General features: G+C 40.6%; 1 protein-coding gene across 3 annotated transcripts in view; it reads left to right on the top strand.

Annotated features, from left to right (window-relative positions):
* The window catches only part of LOC106543355 (arylsulfatase D), a 32,404-nt gene that overhangs the window by 4,817 nt on the left and 13,314 nt on the right, over positions 1–14,273 (top strand). For 2 of the 3 annotated variants that reach the window (XM_087726441.1, XM_087726442.1), the window contains 7 exons: positions 700–821; positions 1,465–1,587; positions 2,196–2,619; positions 3,292–3,428; positions 4,018–4,152; positions 5,335–5,497; positions 6,361–6,479. In XM_087726441.1, the coding sequence (XP_087582567.1) occupies positions 700–821; positions 1,465–1,587; positions 2,196–2,619; positions 3,292–3,428; positions 4,018–4,152; positions 5,335–5,497; positions 6,361–6,479 (1,223 nt within the window). Of the gene's footprint in view, positions 1–699; positions 822–1,464; positions 1,588–2,195; positions 2,620–3,291; positions 3,429–4,017; positions 4,153–5,334; positions 5,498–6,360; positions 6,480–9,082; positions 9,253–14,273 lie in introns of those variants that run through there. The other variant, XM_087726443.1, reaches the window with a different exon arrangement.

Here is a 14,273-nt window from a genome sequence, read left to right as displayed (position 1 = left end):
TTCATTTGCATTTCAATTTATATCATAACCAATCCATGATAGAAGCACTGAAGAGTTTGTGTAAATTAAATTGGAAATTGCAATAATCACTACAGGATTTTTTTTATAGGAGATGACATTATAAAGATAGGCAAGTGAAGCAAAGCACAACTATATATTATTGTGGACGTTTTTTCAGGAATGAATGGGTAACAAATATAATGAATAAAGAAAAGAATAAAATAATTGTACTTTTAAGCAAACGGGATGATTATTTTTGTTTTTAATTTATAGTTTTATCAGATATTTACTTAGCTTTTGGTTTAGTTCTCAATAAAGTAGTCAGATTATGAATCTTAAAATAGCTAAGAATTTTCATGTAACTTCTATTTCCCAGACCTAGGAAAGTGCTTCTGGGCACTACAATTTGGATGTCTTCAATTATAACCTTTTGAAACCTGAAGAAAACTAAAAACTAACTACTATAACAACAACAACATGTCTTGTGACATCCCAAAGGTTAACAGATATGTTATTACAATCCACTTAATTGTAGTAGCTCTCTATATATTGGAATAATAAAAATGTGATATAAAACAATGATTTATTATCTGTATAATTCCCAAGACTGAGTGTGTAGCAAGGAAAAGTCCATTTGTTTAGAATGGTTAATTTCCCCTAATCATACTTTACAAGACAACTCTTGTTTTTTTCTTACAGGACACCTAATATTGATCAGCTAGCAAAGGAAGGAGTAAAACTCACTCAACATATTGCTGCAGCTTCAGTGTGTACCCCAAGTAGAGCAGCTTTTCTGACTGGCAGATACCCCATCAGATCAGGTTGGCACCTCCTGTAGTAATATATGTGATGAATAATCCCCTATAAAGGGTTTGCTTATTGGCCTCACCTGACATCTCTAAAGGAAGTAAAGAACTCTTATTTTTTTAGATCACAATATTCTTGGGCAACCACAGTGTAACCCAGGGCTGTCCAACCTTGGCAACCATAAGACCTGTGGACTTCAACTCCCAGAATTCCCCAGGCAGCCATACCAATTGGTAGAACTGGATCTTAATACTCTTCTGAGGATCACTCACCTCTGGGGATAAAATGTTCCAAAGGAACAGTATGATTCTATGTGCCGTGTGAACAGGACAGTGTGTAAAAGACATCATAAGAATTCCTATGTTCTGCATAGAGAACATAGAATAACAGAGTGGAAGGGACCTTGGAAGACTTCTAGTCCAATAAAATTAAACAAAATTACTCTTGTTTTAATAAAAATGGTCAGAATGCATATTGTAATCCTGAAGGCTTACAAATAAGGAAATCTATTACCCTTTCATGCCTGCATTGCTTTTCTGCTGCATAGCAAGATTATCTCACATTTCTGCCTCCGAACTTACAGCTTCCAGCCTGTTCATCACTTGGGTAGCTTAGGTTGAATATAAAACTAATTCCTTTCTCCCGTTTATATTTTAGGCATGGTATCTCAAACCAAAAAACGTGTTTTCATTCGGACTGGTGCCTCAGGAGGTTTGCCTGAAAATGAAACAACATTTGCTAAATTGCTTCAGCAGAAAGGTTATGCCACTAGTATTATAGGTACAATATATAGATGCTTTATTTGTCACTTGACTTTCATCTGCTGTTTCTCTGTTAAATCTCATGTGTCTGTAGAAAGGGGACAAGATTACAATGAAGACTATTGATGTTGGGTTGTTTTTGCATTTTTGCTTTTCCTTTATTTTCCTTTACTGAAGTTTAAAATTCCTCTACTGTTAGGTTACTTCCAGTTGGAAGGTTGCACAATAAATCTGCCTTTACTTTTTTTTTAAAACTGTTTTCTATGGAAGGAAAATAATGGGGAAAAAGCTGGAAACATATAGGTAGGTTTCAAGTGCAATTCTAAAAAAAATATGAACCTGATGGTGACCTGTGATACCAGATAAAAATATTGTCTGAAAACAAATTGTTTATTACTACAATACTTCTTTCACTGGGTTAGTTGGAAGAGAGGAAGGGAGGGAGGGAGGGAGGTAGGGAGAGAGGGAGGAAGGAAGGAAGGAGGTCAACAATATTCTATTATTCATTTCATATGACTAAATTGGACATCATGTTATCTTTATAACATAACTAGAATCAAAATCTATTAATGAACAATAAAAATCATGGTTTAGTTGGTGACTACCAATCAACTTTTAACTTTTCAGGAAAATGGCACCAAGGTGTGAACTGTGAATCCCGTAATGATCACTGCCACCATCCTTTAAAACATGGCTTTGATTATTTCTATGGTATACCATTGACCCTACTAAATGAATGCCAGGCTAACAAGGATCCGGAGGTGGATGTACAGCTGCAAGCTACCTATTGGTTTTGCACACAGATGGTTGCCCTCTTAGTGTTTACTCTTCTTCTGATAAAGATGGCTACTTTGTTCCCTGTGAAATGGAAAACAATTGCTTTCATAACTTTTTGTGGCATATTATTTTTTATTTCCTGGTTTGCCAATTATGGATTTGTAAGATACTGGAACTGTTTGTTGATGAGAGATCACACAGTTATTGAACAACCAATAAACCTAGAAAACGCTGCCTCCAGGATAGTGAAAGAATCTGTTGCGTTTATTGAACGGTAACTAATGAAATTATCAAAATGACTTCAAAGTAACTCTTGTTTCAGATTGGAGAGAAAAGATTTTGAATCTTTTTGAGGAAACAGTGTATCTAATATGCCACCACTGACCATCATTTGAGGATATGTAGTGGACAATACCCAAGACAATCCTCCAGTCAGCAGAGACAAATGTCTCTCTTAGGTTGGACAGCTCTAGCAGAGACATACTGGGACTGCTAAACTGGAAACCTTTTTGATGCATGCTGGAGGGTCATCCAGGCTGGGTGGCCATGATCTGGATGTTGGTGGGAGGGCTTTTAAATGCCTTTAAAGATGTCCAAAGCAAAGTAACACAGTCACTTTCCTTCATTGTTAGAAATAAATGGACTTTGCAAAATAGCTTGCAAAGCTTTGTCAAAGCTTGGCTGGGTCCTATTAAACATTATTATTTTTACATTGTGAATTCAGCAATAAATAGAGATAAAGTAGCTTGATTGTAATGATCAAGGGAACTGATGAGAGAGCTGTTGATTTATTGTTCACTCTTTTAGTGATTATTCAACAATAGAGAAGCAGAAAAGTTTGAATATCCGCTAAGATATTTAGGTGTTTTCAACTATGAGTCTTATTGGTTCATTGGCTATTTCTGTTATTTTGGGTAGAATGAAGTTTCTTATATTTATTTCTCAGAAACAAAAAAAGACCATTCCTGCTCTTTGTTTCCTTCCTCCATGTCCACACGCCCTGCTTCACCACAAAGATATTTCATGGGAAAAGCCAGCATGGTTTATATGGAGACAATGTAGAAGAGATGGACTGGATGGTAGGTAAGTAACATTGTTTAATGTTTAAAGGCCCTCCAATATCTACCCCATGGCCACTCTGTGTGGATGACCCTCATAGTTTTCTAGAAAATACAGTATACAGTAACTTCTTCACCATCCAGCATCTTTCAGTTGAAGGAAATACTTCATTTGGCAGCTGATTCCAAATCTTTGGAAATAAAAGCTTGCCATATTCTACAACAATAGTTCCCATTGCCAGAGCTTAAACATGGTCCTTTTTCATCCACATCCAAATTTTCAATTGACAACTACAGTACAAGAATGTCTCTGGTCTAACCTTGAGATAATTTGATGGTAGGAAAAAGGTAGAGAGGTGGTCTTGTGAAACTACAGTATATTTGTGTACCCTCCATGTGAGTACTTTTGTGTGTATCATATTATAGGTACATTTAAATGTTTTACCATTTTTATATATTGTATATGTATATTTTATATGCATATTTTCCCACATACGTCTGTAATATTCTAAACTGACAGACAGTACCTTTCAATATCTGGCAACATAATATATAATTGTATATAAAGACAGTGTTTTCTTTCATTGTAAATGAAAATTATTCTAATTATTTAGGAAGAATTCTTGCTGCTGTTGACAGAGTGGGATTAAGGAATAACACTTTTACTTATTTTACTTCTGATCATGGAGGATATTTGGAATTTAGAGATGGGAATATCCAGGTTGGTGGTTGGAATGGTAGACTTAAAGGTATGAAAGTTTTGTTTCTGTTATCCATGTACTTAAGTCACTGTCATGTCTTATATATGGGCTCTCTTTGGGAAGTATGGAAACCTGAGTTTCCAAACATATGGACAGTGGTTGTAATAACCAATTATTATGGCAATGTTATATTGTTTTTACTGGCATCCTGACCATTTTTAGCATGCTGATTTCACCTTTTAAGGGTTTTCATATGTTGAGACTGGGCTATCTGAAAAATTACGAACATTATTAGTTTGAAGAAGCTTTAGAAAAGTTCTTCCTGAAGTTCCGCTACCCCCAGTGCAGTTGGTAGTGCTATTCCTTCTCTATCTAATGTCCCTTGGTGTCTCCTCCCCCCCGCAACCTGAAAGTGATCTGAACATGGTTGGCTCAGGAATTCAGGGAGCTGAAGTCCACAGGTTGTAAAGTTGTCATAGTTGCCCACCCCTCTCCTGTGGCATATGTTATAAGCAAAAACTCTGCTTTAGCCCTTCTACTATTTCTACTGAAGCATTTGCCAGGTGTGAGGGTGGCAGTTAACTGAATCCACAAATGCAGATGTTGCCGCTTTCTTTGCAGCTTTGTTTGAGTTCACTGATTTATTGCTGATGCCAGTATTTTAGAGTTGATTCTGTGACTTGTGGACCATAACTGTTACACTTGAATTTCCCTCATTTATACCTCTCTGAATCCTGGATGAAAAAGCCTTTTCAATAGTAATATTCATATTGATGAAACAAGAGGAACAACCATAGTTTGATCACTTTTGGACACAAAGCAAATATTGTTTTATTTCCAGTGTTTAAGATCTTTAAAATCTCATTTTCCCAAGTCTTTAAAATATTTAGGTTCATTCGGAAGGGGTTGCTTATTATTTTTAGTAGTGGTTTGATGTACTGTGCCACACAGGTGATATTTTCTTATTAAACTTATAACCTGCCACACTCATAGTTGCCTTTCAGCAACTGACAGAGAAAAAAACATGTAGCAATGAAATGAAGAAAGAGTGATCCATAAAAGTGGTGAGTTGTTAATCAAAAAGGGTCATAGCTTTCTCACTAGTACATTAATATGGTTTTTTTTTCTCTTTGTCTAAAGGAAACAGGCGAACTGTAGGATAAAATCAATCACTTGTAATTTTGACTTCATAAAACTATCATCTTTTTCCTACTGCTATTCCTGATGCAGGTGGAAAGGGCATGGGAGGTTGGGAAGGAGGAATCCGTGTGCCTGGAATAGTTAGATGGCCAGGAAAGATTGCTCCTAATACTGTTCTTGATGAACCCACAAGCCTGATGGATATTTACCCCACTGTGGCTCATTTGGCTGGGGCATCAGTGCCACAAGACAGGTATGCACTTTTGTTCTAAAAGTGATTGAGAGGTGTTTAGTTTTAACTAAGGCAAAAATGCAAAATATATTAAATATTAGGCTGTGAAGGAGTTTGATTGGGAAGACAAATATGGGACACATAAAAGCTCAAATCCTGCACAGTGAAGCAACTGGCTTTTTTCTTTTTTGGCAGGATTATATGTATAAGTGGAAGATGTGTCTTTCGAGTACACTACCCATCACAGCCACCGGCAGCAATTAGGTTTCCAGCATAATGTTTTCTATTGTCCTGTGTCCCAATCTGAGGACAAGTAACAATAGAAAAACAAATCCACCAGGTGTGTTAGATTCTGCCTGCTTCCTAATAAGCGAACATAATTTTATAGACACTCATATAAACCCTAGGTGAACTGCCTGGTGAGTTTTGCAGGCAGCCTTGGTTCATACATTTCTTTATTAGCATGTCTTGACATCTCTATAAATTAGGTTTATCTAAAACAAAAGAGAATTTCACCATTGTAACAACTTGTGTATTCTAGATATGAATATGCATTCCCCCAACACTTTTAATCTATTTATTGCCCTTTATCACATTCATTATAAGTTTTATAATTTACATCAAGTTCTTGCACAACTTCCTAGTCCTCCCCGTGGAACTCATGGGAGGGGGGGGGAATCAAAACTTATTAGGGAAAAAAGAACCTGATTCAAATAAATACATGCCAACACTGGCATTCATTGTTTTTGCATTCCCTTTCTCTGCTCCTTATAGCCCTTGTAATTTTCAACAAACTCTTCTCTTAGACTTTGCCTTGAACCTTTTGACAGCTATATCAGTCAGGGGCAACCCTTTCACAGACGTATTGTTGCTTTTTTATTTAGGATAATCGATGGGAAGAACCTAATACCTTTACTGTGGAAAGATCAACACTCAGAGCATGAATTCATGTTTCACTACTGTGGGTCACATTTACATGCGGTGCGTTGGTATCAGAAAGAGAGTAAGTATAAATTGTCTCTCTTGAGTATATGCCGTACATTTCCAGGTGTGTGTGTGTGACAAAGTAGACTCCACTACTTTCTTTTTCCTCGATTTTTCATTTAATATGCATAGATTCATGCTTGCACACCATAAACATGGCTTACTGTTTCTCTTCTAAGTGTTGCCATTCTTATCTTGGGAGTTGTTCATTCTACTGTACAGTTACTTTACGGTTCTGCAAAATTGAAAAATCAGTAAGGCTTGATTTAGTTACTTTTTTAAAAAGCTATAGTTTTTGTTGGAAGATGTGCTCTGAAAACAAACCACCATTGCAAAATGGATGCCACGGATGTATTTTTTTTAATTATATATATTTTTTATTTTTAAACAAACAAGCACAGACAGACATAAAACATAAAACCATCTTCCAGTTTCATAGAGAGTGTCGATTGGTTACAAAACTTTTGTACATCCTCACCATAATCTTCACTTACAATTTATATAGAATCTCGTATTATCAATCTGATATATATGTATACAATTATTATCATTGTTAAACATTTGTTTTACTATAACTATTATTACTTCATTTTATGTGAGCTATTCTAAATTTTGAATAAATTTATATTATGGCATTTCATTACATCATCCTAAATCCATCCAGTAATAATACATCTTTATAAAATTCTCTAGCATATTTCACTTCCATATTTTTTTGTCTAACCATTGATAAGTTCCATATTTTATAAAATTGTTTATCTTTGGTTACAAAATTTTTGTGCATCCCCTCCATAGTCCTCACTTACAAATTATATAAAATCTCATATTATCAATCTAATATATATGTATACAATATTATCATTGTTAATCATTTATTTGACTATAACTATTACTTCATTTTATGCAAAAGATTCTAAATTTAAATAAATTCAAATTAATTTTTATTATAACATTTCATTATATCATCCTATATCCATCCAATAGTAGTAAAATCTTTTATCTCTTGCCATTTGTGATATTTGTAATCTAATTGCTTTTTTAGTAAATCTTATATGGACATCTCTTGGCAACTTGTATTTCACTGCATATCTTGTAAAGGCTCAAAATCCCTCATCTGTTCCTTCCATCATCTTCCCTTTGGTTATCACCAATGATTCTGCCAGAATTTCTATCATTACTTCTGCCAAATTTTCTCCCTTTTCTTCTTCTCTATTCTGGAATTCTAGTCTGTCAATCTCCCATTCCAATATCTTGTCTTTTTCAACCACGCTTAATCTGCTGTCAATATCTCCAGTTTTCTTATCTCTTTGTTCATCTTTTTCTTCAATTTTTTGAAATCTGTCCTCATATTTCATCATCATTTGGTGGATATTCTCAATTTTGTATCTGTTTTTTCTGTTCTTTGTTCAATATTCTCTGTTCTCTTTTCATTGTTCTCTGTTCTTACTTGTATTTTTTGAATTTCTTGCATAATCTTCTGCAATGTCACTTCTTTTTCTTTTTTCTGCTACAACATCATCTGTACTGATCTTTTCCTTCAGATAGTAAACACTGCCACTATACAGAATCCAAGGCTCTTTTCCAAACAAAGTTAACAGTTCTCTTTCCTTTTTTTTAGCAGATTTTTTAAAATTATTTTTCCCTTCTACAACACCTTACAGTCATTATATCAACATTGTTATGTCATCATACCTGTACATGTATATAATATTTCGCTTCTATATTTACACACCTTTATACATAGTTATATATATATATTTATATATATTGTTTTTTGGCTTAATTTTATTCTTGTTTTGCAGCCATTTGTACCGATTGTTCCAAATTTCATAATATTCCAACTCTTCTTTATCTTTTAATTTCAGTGTTAATTTGTCCATCTCTGCACAATCCAAAGTTTTATCACTAATTCGTCTGAGGGGGTATTATTTTGTTTCCAGCAGTGGGCAAATGCTATTCTAGCTGTAGTTAGCAGATGTGTTAATATGTACTTAATTTTCTTTGTATATTTCCCTTTGATTATTTCCAACAGAAAGATTTCGGGATTGTATTTTATCTGTTCTCCTGTAATTTCTTGCACCCATTTCCAAATTTTTGTCCAATATTTTTGTTTTTCCGGGCAGGTCCACCATATGTGATAAAAAGTCCCTTGTACTTTTTTACACTTCCAGCAGGTCGGCTTCATGTTTGGGTACATTTTAGCCAATCTTGTTGGTGGTAAATGCCAACGATAAAACACTTTGTACATATTTTCTTTAACTGCTGCTGATCATGTTAGTTTATACTTTGTGTTCCAAATTCTTTCCCAATCTACTAGATCTATGTTGTAACCAAAGTTTTTGGCCCACACTATCATGCAACCTTTAACTTTTTCTTCTTCTAATGTTACTTCTAATAAATATTTGTAAATTTTCGTTATGAATTTATTTTCCGGGCCACTTAAAATTGTATCTATTTGTTGTAATTCTGTATACATTCCATATTCTTTTACATCTTTTTTGTATCTCAATTGTAGTTGGATATATGGCCACCAATCTATATTTATATTTTGCTCCTTTAATTCTGGATTTTTAACAGTTCTCTTTCCAAGTTCACTGCAATCTTCTTTCTTTCAACTCCAAGCTTTTCACTCCAGTCCAACTACTGATAGTACCCAGAGGACCACCTGTATAAACAGCTGATTTTCCCTTTTCCCCTTTGGCACGGCATTTATCTTACATCTTGCCATTGCCTCCGTCGGCTTCCACCTATTGTTTAACTGCCGGGGCTGTGACCCCAGGACTTCAACGACGGGTCCCTCGCTGTGCTGGCTGTGTTGGTTATTGTTTGCTGCTGTTGCCATCTCAAGAGAGCCACGTCCGACAGAACTATTTACTGAACTCTTCTACATTGGACGCCATTGCTCTGGAAAGGCAAGGTACCTGGAGCTTAGACTCCCTCCAGTGGCCACTACTGGTACTTTTTTTCATCTTTGGGCTGGTTTACTATTTTAGACTCCCCCCTGTGGCCATTACTGGTACTTTTTTCATCTTTTTTAACATCTACCCACCCTTTCTGCAATTACATCCTCTGGGCTTCCACACGCGCGAACAAACTGTATCTGCCCGACCAACATTACTTTTCGCCACCCCAGGGAAACCATCTCAGTCACCTAGACTTTGCCTTCCCCAACATCGTTGGCAAACCGGACTAAACATCGTTGGCGGTCTTTTTAACCGCCTAGACTCTTGGGACCTTTCCAACTGCATAAGAAGGGAAGAAATGCCATCTTCCCCTTCTGTATATTTTTTGTATGACCTTTTGTAACATCTTCGCACGCTGCGCAAATTTTTTAAACGGTATGGTGAGTGTATGGGACTTGTATGTGTGAATTGAATGATCCCACTTTTATTGTTATTATCGTTGTATTTTTGTGTTTTAATTGTCATGTGGGGATTGTTTGTGTGAGCGCCTGAGTATGTCTGATTCGGAGGACCTGCCGGGGAATGCGGGGATCACTGGGGTGGTTGGGGGGACCACGGCCACGGGAGTGGGTCGGAGCATTGCGGTCGTAACAGGGAGGGGCAGATATGGCGGGGACTTTACGGCTGGCCATTACCGGGGAAGGATGGTTCGCTACATCACAGAGATCCCTCCTTCCGGCCCTATGAGTCCCACTCCGAGGCCAGATGGCGCGAGTAATCAGGACCCTGGTCTCAGGCTGTTGTCGCTAAATGCCAGGTCTGTTGTTCACAAGGCTCCCCTCGTCCGGGACTTAATTTTAGACGAGAGGGCAGATCTGGCATGTATTACTGAAACCTGGCTGGGCACGGAGGGAGGAGTCCCCCTCGTAGAGATGTGCCCAGATGGATTTCAGGTGCTTCATCAGCCGAGAGCCCAGGGAAGGGGTGGCGGTGTGGCTATCGTTATCCGGGAGTCTTTAGCACCTCGTAGGATCCCTGCTCCGGAGCTTGTCGGGTGTGAGTCCCTGCTGGTGAAGTTGGACCTCAAGGGTCAAGTGGGTCTGCTGCTAACGTACCTGCCTCCCAACAGCGTTGCAGCAGCCCTCCCCTCGCTCCTCGAGTTGGTAGCCGAGCTGGCAATTGAGTTCCCCAGGCTTATGGTTCTGGGGGATTTCAATTTGCCTTCGCTCGGTGAACACTCTGATGGGGCGCAGGAGTTCATGGCTTCCATGACAGCCATGGGCTCGACCCAGGTAATTCGGGGCCCAACCCATTCAGCGGGTCACATGCTCGACCTCGTATTCCTCTCGGAGCAGTGGACTTGTGATCTTGGTCTGAGGGGTAATGAGATCATACCCCTGTCGTGGTCAGACCACTGCCTACTGAGGCTTGACTTCCGGAGGCCAAACCCCCACTGTAGGGAGGAGGAACCGACCAGGTGGTTCCGCCCCAGGCGACTTATGGACCCTTTGAGGTTCCAGACGGAGCTTGGGGTTATTCCTGGTACTCTCGCCCACAGTTCGGCAGAGGCTCTGGTTGCTGCCTGGCACTCGGCAGCATCGGAGACCCTTGACCAGATTGCGCCACTACGGCCCCTCCGGGTCGGCGGATCCCGGAGGCCTCCTTGGTTCACCGAGGAGCTCCGGGAGAAGAAGCGCCGGAGGAGACGCCTAGAGCACCTGTGGAGGTCCGATAAGTCCGAATCGAACCAAGCACTTTTAACAACTTGCACCAAGGAATATATCAGGGCATTGAGGACAGCAAAAAGAACGTATATTGCCACCTTGGTTGCGTCCGCTGAGTCCTGCCCAGCCACCCTGTTTAGGATAACCCACTCCCTCCTAAATAGGAGGGATACGGGGGACCCCCTGCAGGGTAAGGCTGAGGATTATGTCCAGTTCTTAGCGGACAAAGTTGCTCGGTTTCGGTCGGACTTGGACTCCACCTTTGCAGATCCAGCCGAGGCACAGGGGGATAACTTGGCAGACCATCTCTGGGTTGAGTTTCAGGATGTTGCCCCTGGGGATGTGGACAAGGCCATACGAGCTGTGAGTGCCTCCACCTGTGTACTGGACCCGTGTCCCTCCTGGCTGGTTGCCAACAGCACTGAGGTGACACGAGGCTGGATCCAGGCGGTCGTTACCGCCTCCCTTTGGGAGGGGCACTTCCCCGCCGCACTTAAAGCGGCGGTGGTGAGACCCCTCCTGAAGAAACCATCCTTGGATCCAGCCATTTTCAACAATTACCGTCCAGTCTCCAACCTCCCCTTTGTTGGGAAGGTTGTTGAGAAGGTGGTGGCCTTCCAGCTCCAACGGTCCTTGGAGGAAGCTAGTTACCTTGACCCCTTCCAGTCCGGCTTCAGACCTGGTTACAGCACAGAAACCGCTTTGGTCGCATTGACCGATGATCTCTGGAGAGCCAGGGATGGAGGCCATGCGTCCATCCTGGTTCTCCTCGACCTCTCGGCGGCTTTCGATACCATCGACCATGGTATCCTTCTGCGACGACTGCGGGAGGTGGGGGTGGGAGGCACTGTTTTGCAGTGGTTCTCCTCCTACCTCTCGGACAGGTCGCAGTCGGTGTTGGTTGGGGGGCAGAGATCGTCCCCTAGGCCCCTAACATATGGGGTGCCGCAGGGTTCGGTCTTATCCCCCCTACTATTTAACATCTACATGAAACCGCTGGGCGAGATCATTCGGAGGCACGGGATAAAATACCACCAATACGCGGACGACACTCAGTTGTATCTGTCCGCCCCGTGCCAACTCAATGAAGCGGTGGACGTGATGAACCGGGGTCTTGAGGCCGTTAAGAACTGGATGAGAGCTAACAAACTGGTACTCAACCCGGACAAGACCGAGTGGCTGTTGTGTTTCCCTCCCAATAATTTGGCCAGTGTTCCATCGCTCAGGCTGGGGGGTCAAATTTTATACCCCTCAGATAGGGTTCGCAACTTGGGAGTCCTCCTGGACCCACAGCTGACCTTTGACCATCACCTGTCGGCTGTGACCAGGGGGGCATTTGCCCAGGTTCGCCTGGTGCGCCAGTTGCGACCCTACCTGAATCGGGAGGCCCTCACAACAGTCACTCAAGCCCTTGTGACCTCTAGGCTGGAATACTGCAATGTGCTCTACATGGGGCTGCCCTTGAAGAGCATCCGGCGACTTCAGCTAGTCCAGAATGCGGCCGCGCGAGTGATTGTGGGCGCACCGCGGTTCGCCCACATAACACCTATCCTCCGCGAGCTGCGCTGGCTACCTGTTGATCTCCGGGTGCGCTTCAAGGTGCTACTTACCACCCATAAAGCCCTCCATGGTAGTGGATCTGAGTACTTGAGAGACTGCCTCCTGCCAATTACCTCCCTTCAACCTATTAGATCGCACAGATTAGGCGTCCTCCGAGTTCCATCCGCCAGTCAGTGCCGACTGGCGACTACGCAGAGGAGAGCCTTTTCAGTAGTAGCTCCGACCCTTTGGAACGATCTCCCCGTGGAGATTCGCACCCTCACCACCGTCCAGACCTTCCGCACAGCCCTTAAGATCTGGCTATCCCGTCAGGCCTGGGGATAAAGATTTTAATCCGCCCCACCCGAATGTTGAATGAAAGTTGTGTTTTATTGTTTATTTTTTTATTCACGTACTGTCTTATGTTTTGTCTTGCACACCCCCTCCCATGAATTGTAAGCCGCCCTGAGTCCCTTCAGGGAAAAGGGCGGCCTATAAATAATAAATAAAATCTAAAAAATCTAAAAAAAATCTAAATCTATGCTCACCCCACTATCATTTTCAATAAACAATATCAGAGCCCTTGAAATGTAACACCATCTCTTACTTTGCACAAGATTATCAAATGCTCAAACAAAGAAAAGAAAAACAATATTTCCAAGCCTCCAAGCCTCTAAGTTGCAGTGTTACTTCTTTTCATCTACTTTCACTTCCCTCTTTATATTCCAGGAAAGAAAAACATTTTTAAAAAGAAAATATTATAGGGCGTTGAAAAAAGAAAAGACAGGCTCCTTCCTGTGGGAGGAGCCTGTCGCCGAAGGAGCTCAACGGAGCTCCTCAGAGTTCTGGTTTGTATATCTAATTAAGATCAATAGATATCACCCCTTTCTGGCAGAAAGGGGCAGGCAGAAGCTCAGGTGCTAGGATTTATTCGTAGTTCACAGCCCCCTTTCTTCTTTTTTTTTGGGCTGCGAACGGAGAAGAGATCCAGCGTAACTGAGCTCTTATCTCCAGCCAGATCCTCGCAGCTGCCTTTTTGCAGCCCTAGACAGACGACCCCCCCACTCAGGACAATGATAAATTGTTTAAAGCAACTTAAGGCAAACGAGCGGGTCTCACCCCTGTGATGTTTTTTTTTTATAACTATCTAAATACCAGCCTAGTTTTTCCTTTGAAACTTCTTTGTGCAATTGGGATACAAAATGGCGTTTTTACTGTGTTGGTGATTGATGACGCAATTAACCGGCTTTATCTCCCCGGAGACTGCTACTCATTAACAAGCAAAATCTACAAATAATTTATTGAGAACTGATCAGGTGAAGACACTGTTTATCTGTTTATTCTCAGCTTTTATCTATAATGCCTCCCAGATCTAAGCAGGCAAAAAAATCCCCCCCGCATGTGCTTAAAGAGCTTGTTAGTAAATCGCTGCCTTTGTCTCCTACACCACCTACTGGAGATTCATTGACACAGGAGCTTTTCTTTCAAATAATTAATGACTTTAAACACGAAATTAAAGGATTTGTGCTGGATTTATGCGATAAAATACAGACTAAAATTGCTCAAATAAAGGCGGATATGTTTGAAGTTACATCTACTTTGACAGATTACATCGAAGAAATGGAGTCTAAACTGGAAACTTTGGAG

Source organism: Thamnophis sirtalis, unplaced genomic scaffold, assembly GCF_051295495.1.
Source record: "Thamnophis sirtalis isolate CommonGarterSnake01/CBP01778 unplaced genomic scaffold, rThaSir2_p1.2 scaffold_12, whole genome shotgun sequence".
In the NCBI taxonomy this organism is placed as follows: Eukaryota; Metazoa; Chordata; class Lepidosauria; order Squamata; family Natricidae; genus Thamnophis; species Thamnophis sirtalis.
The sequence above is the reverse complement of the archived record's forward strand: the minus strand, read 5'-3'. Positions and strand labels throughout refer to the sequence as shown.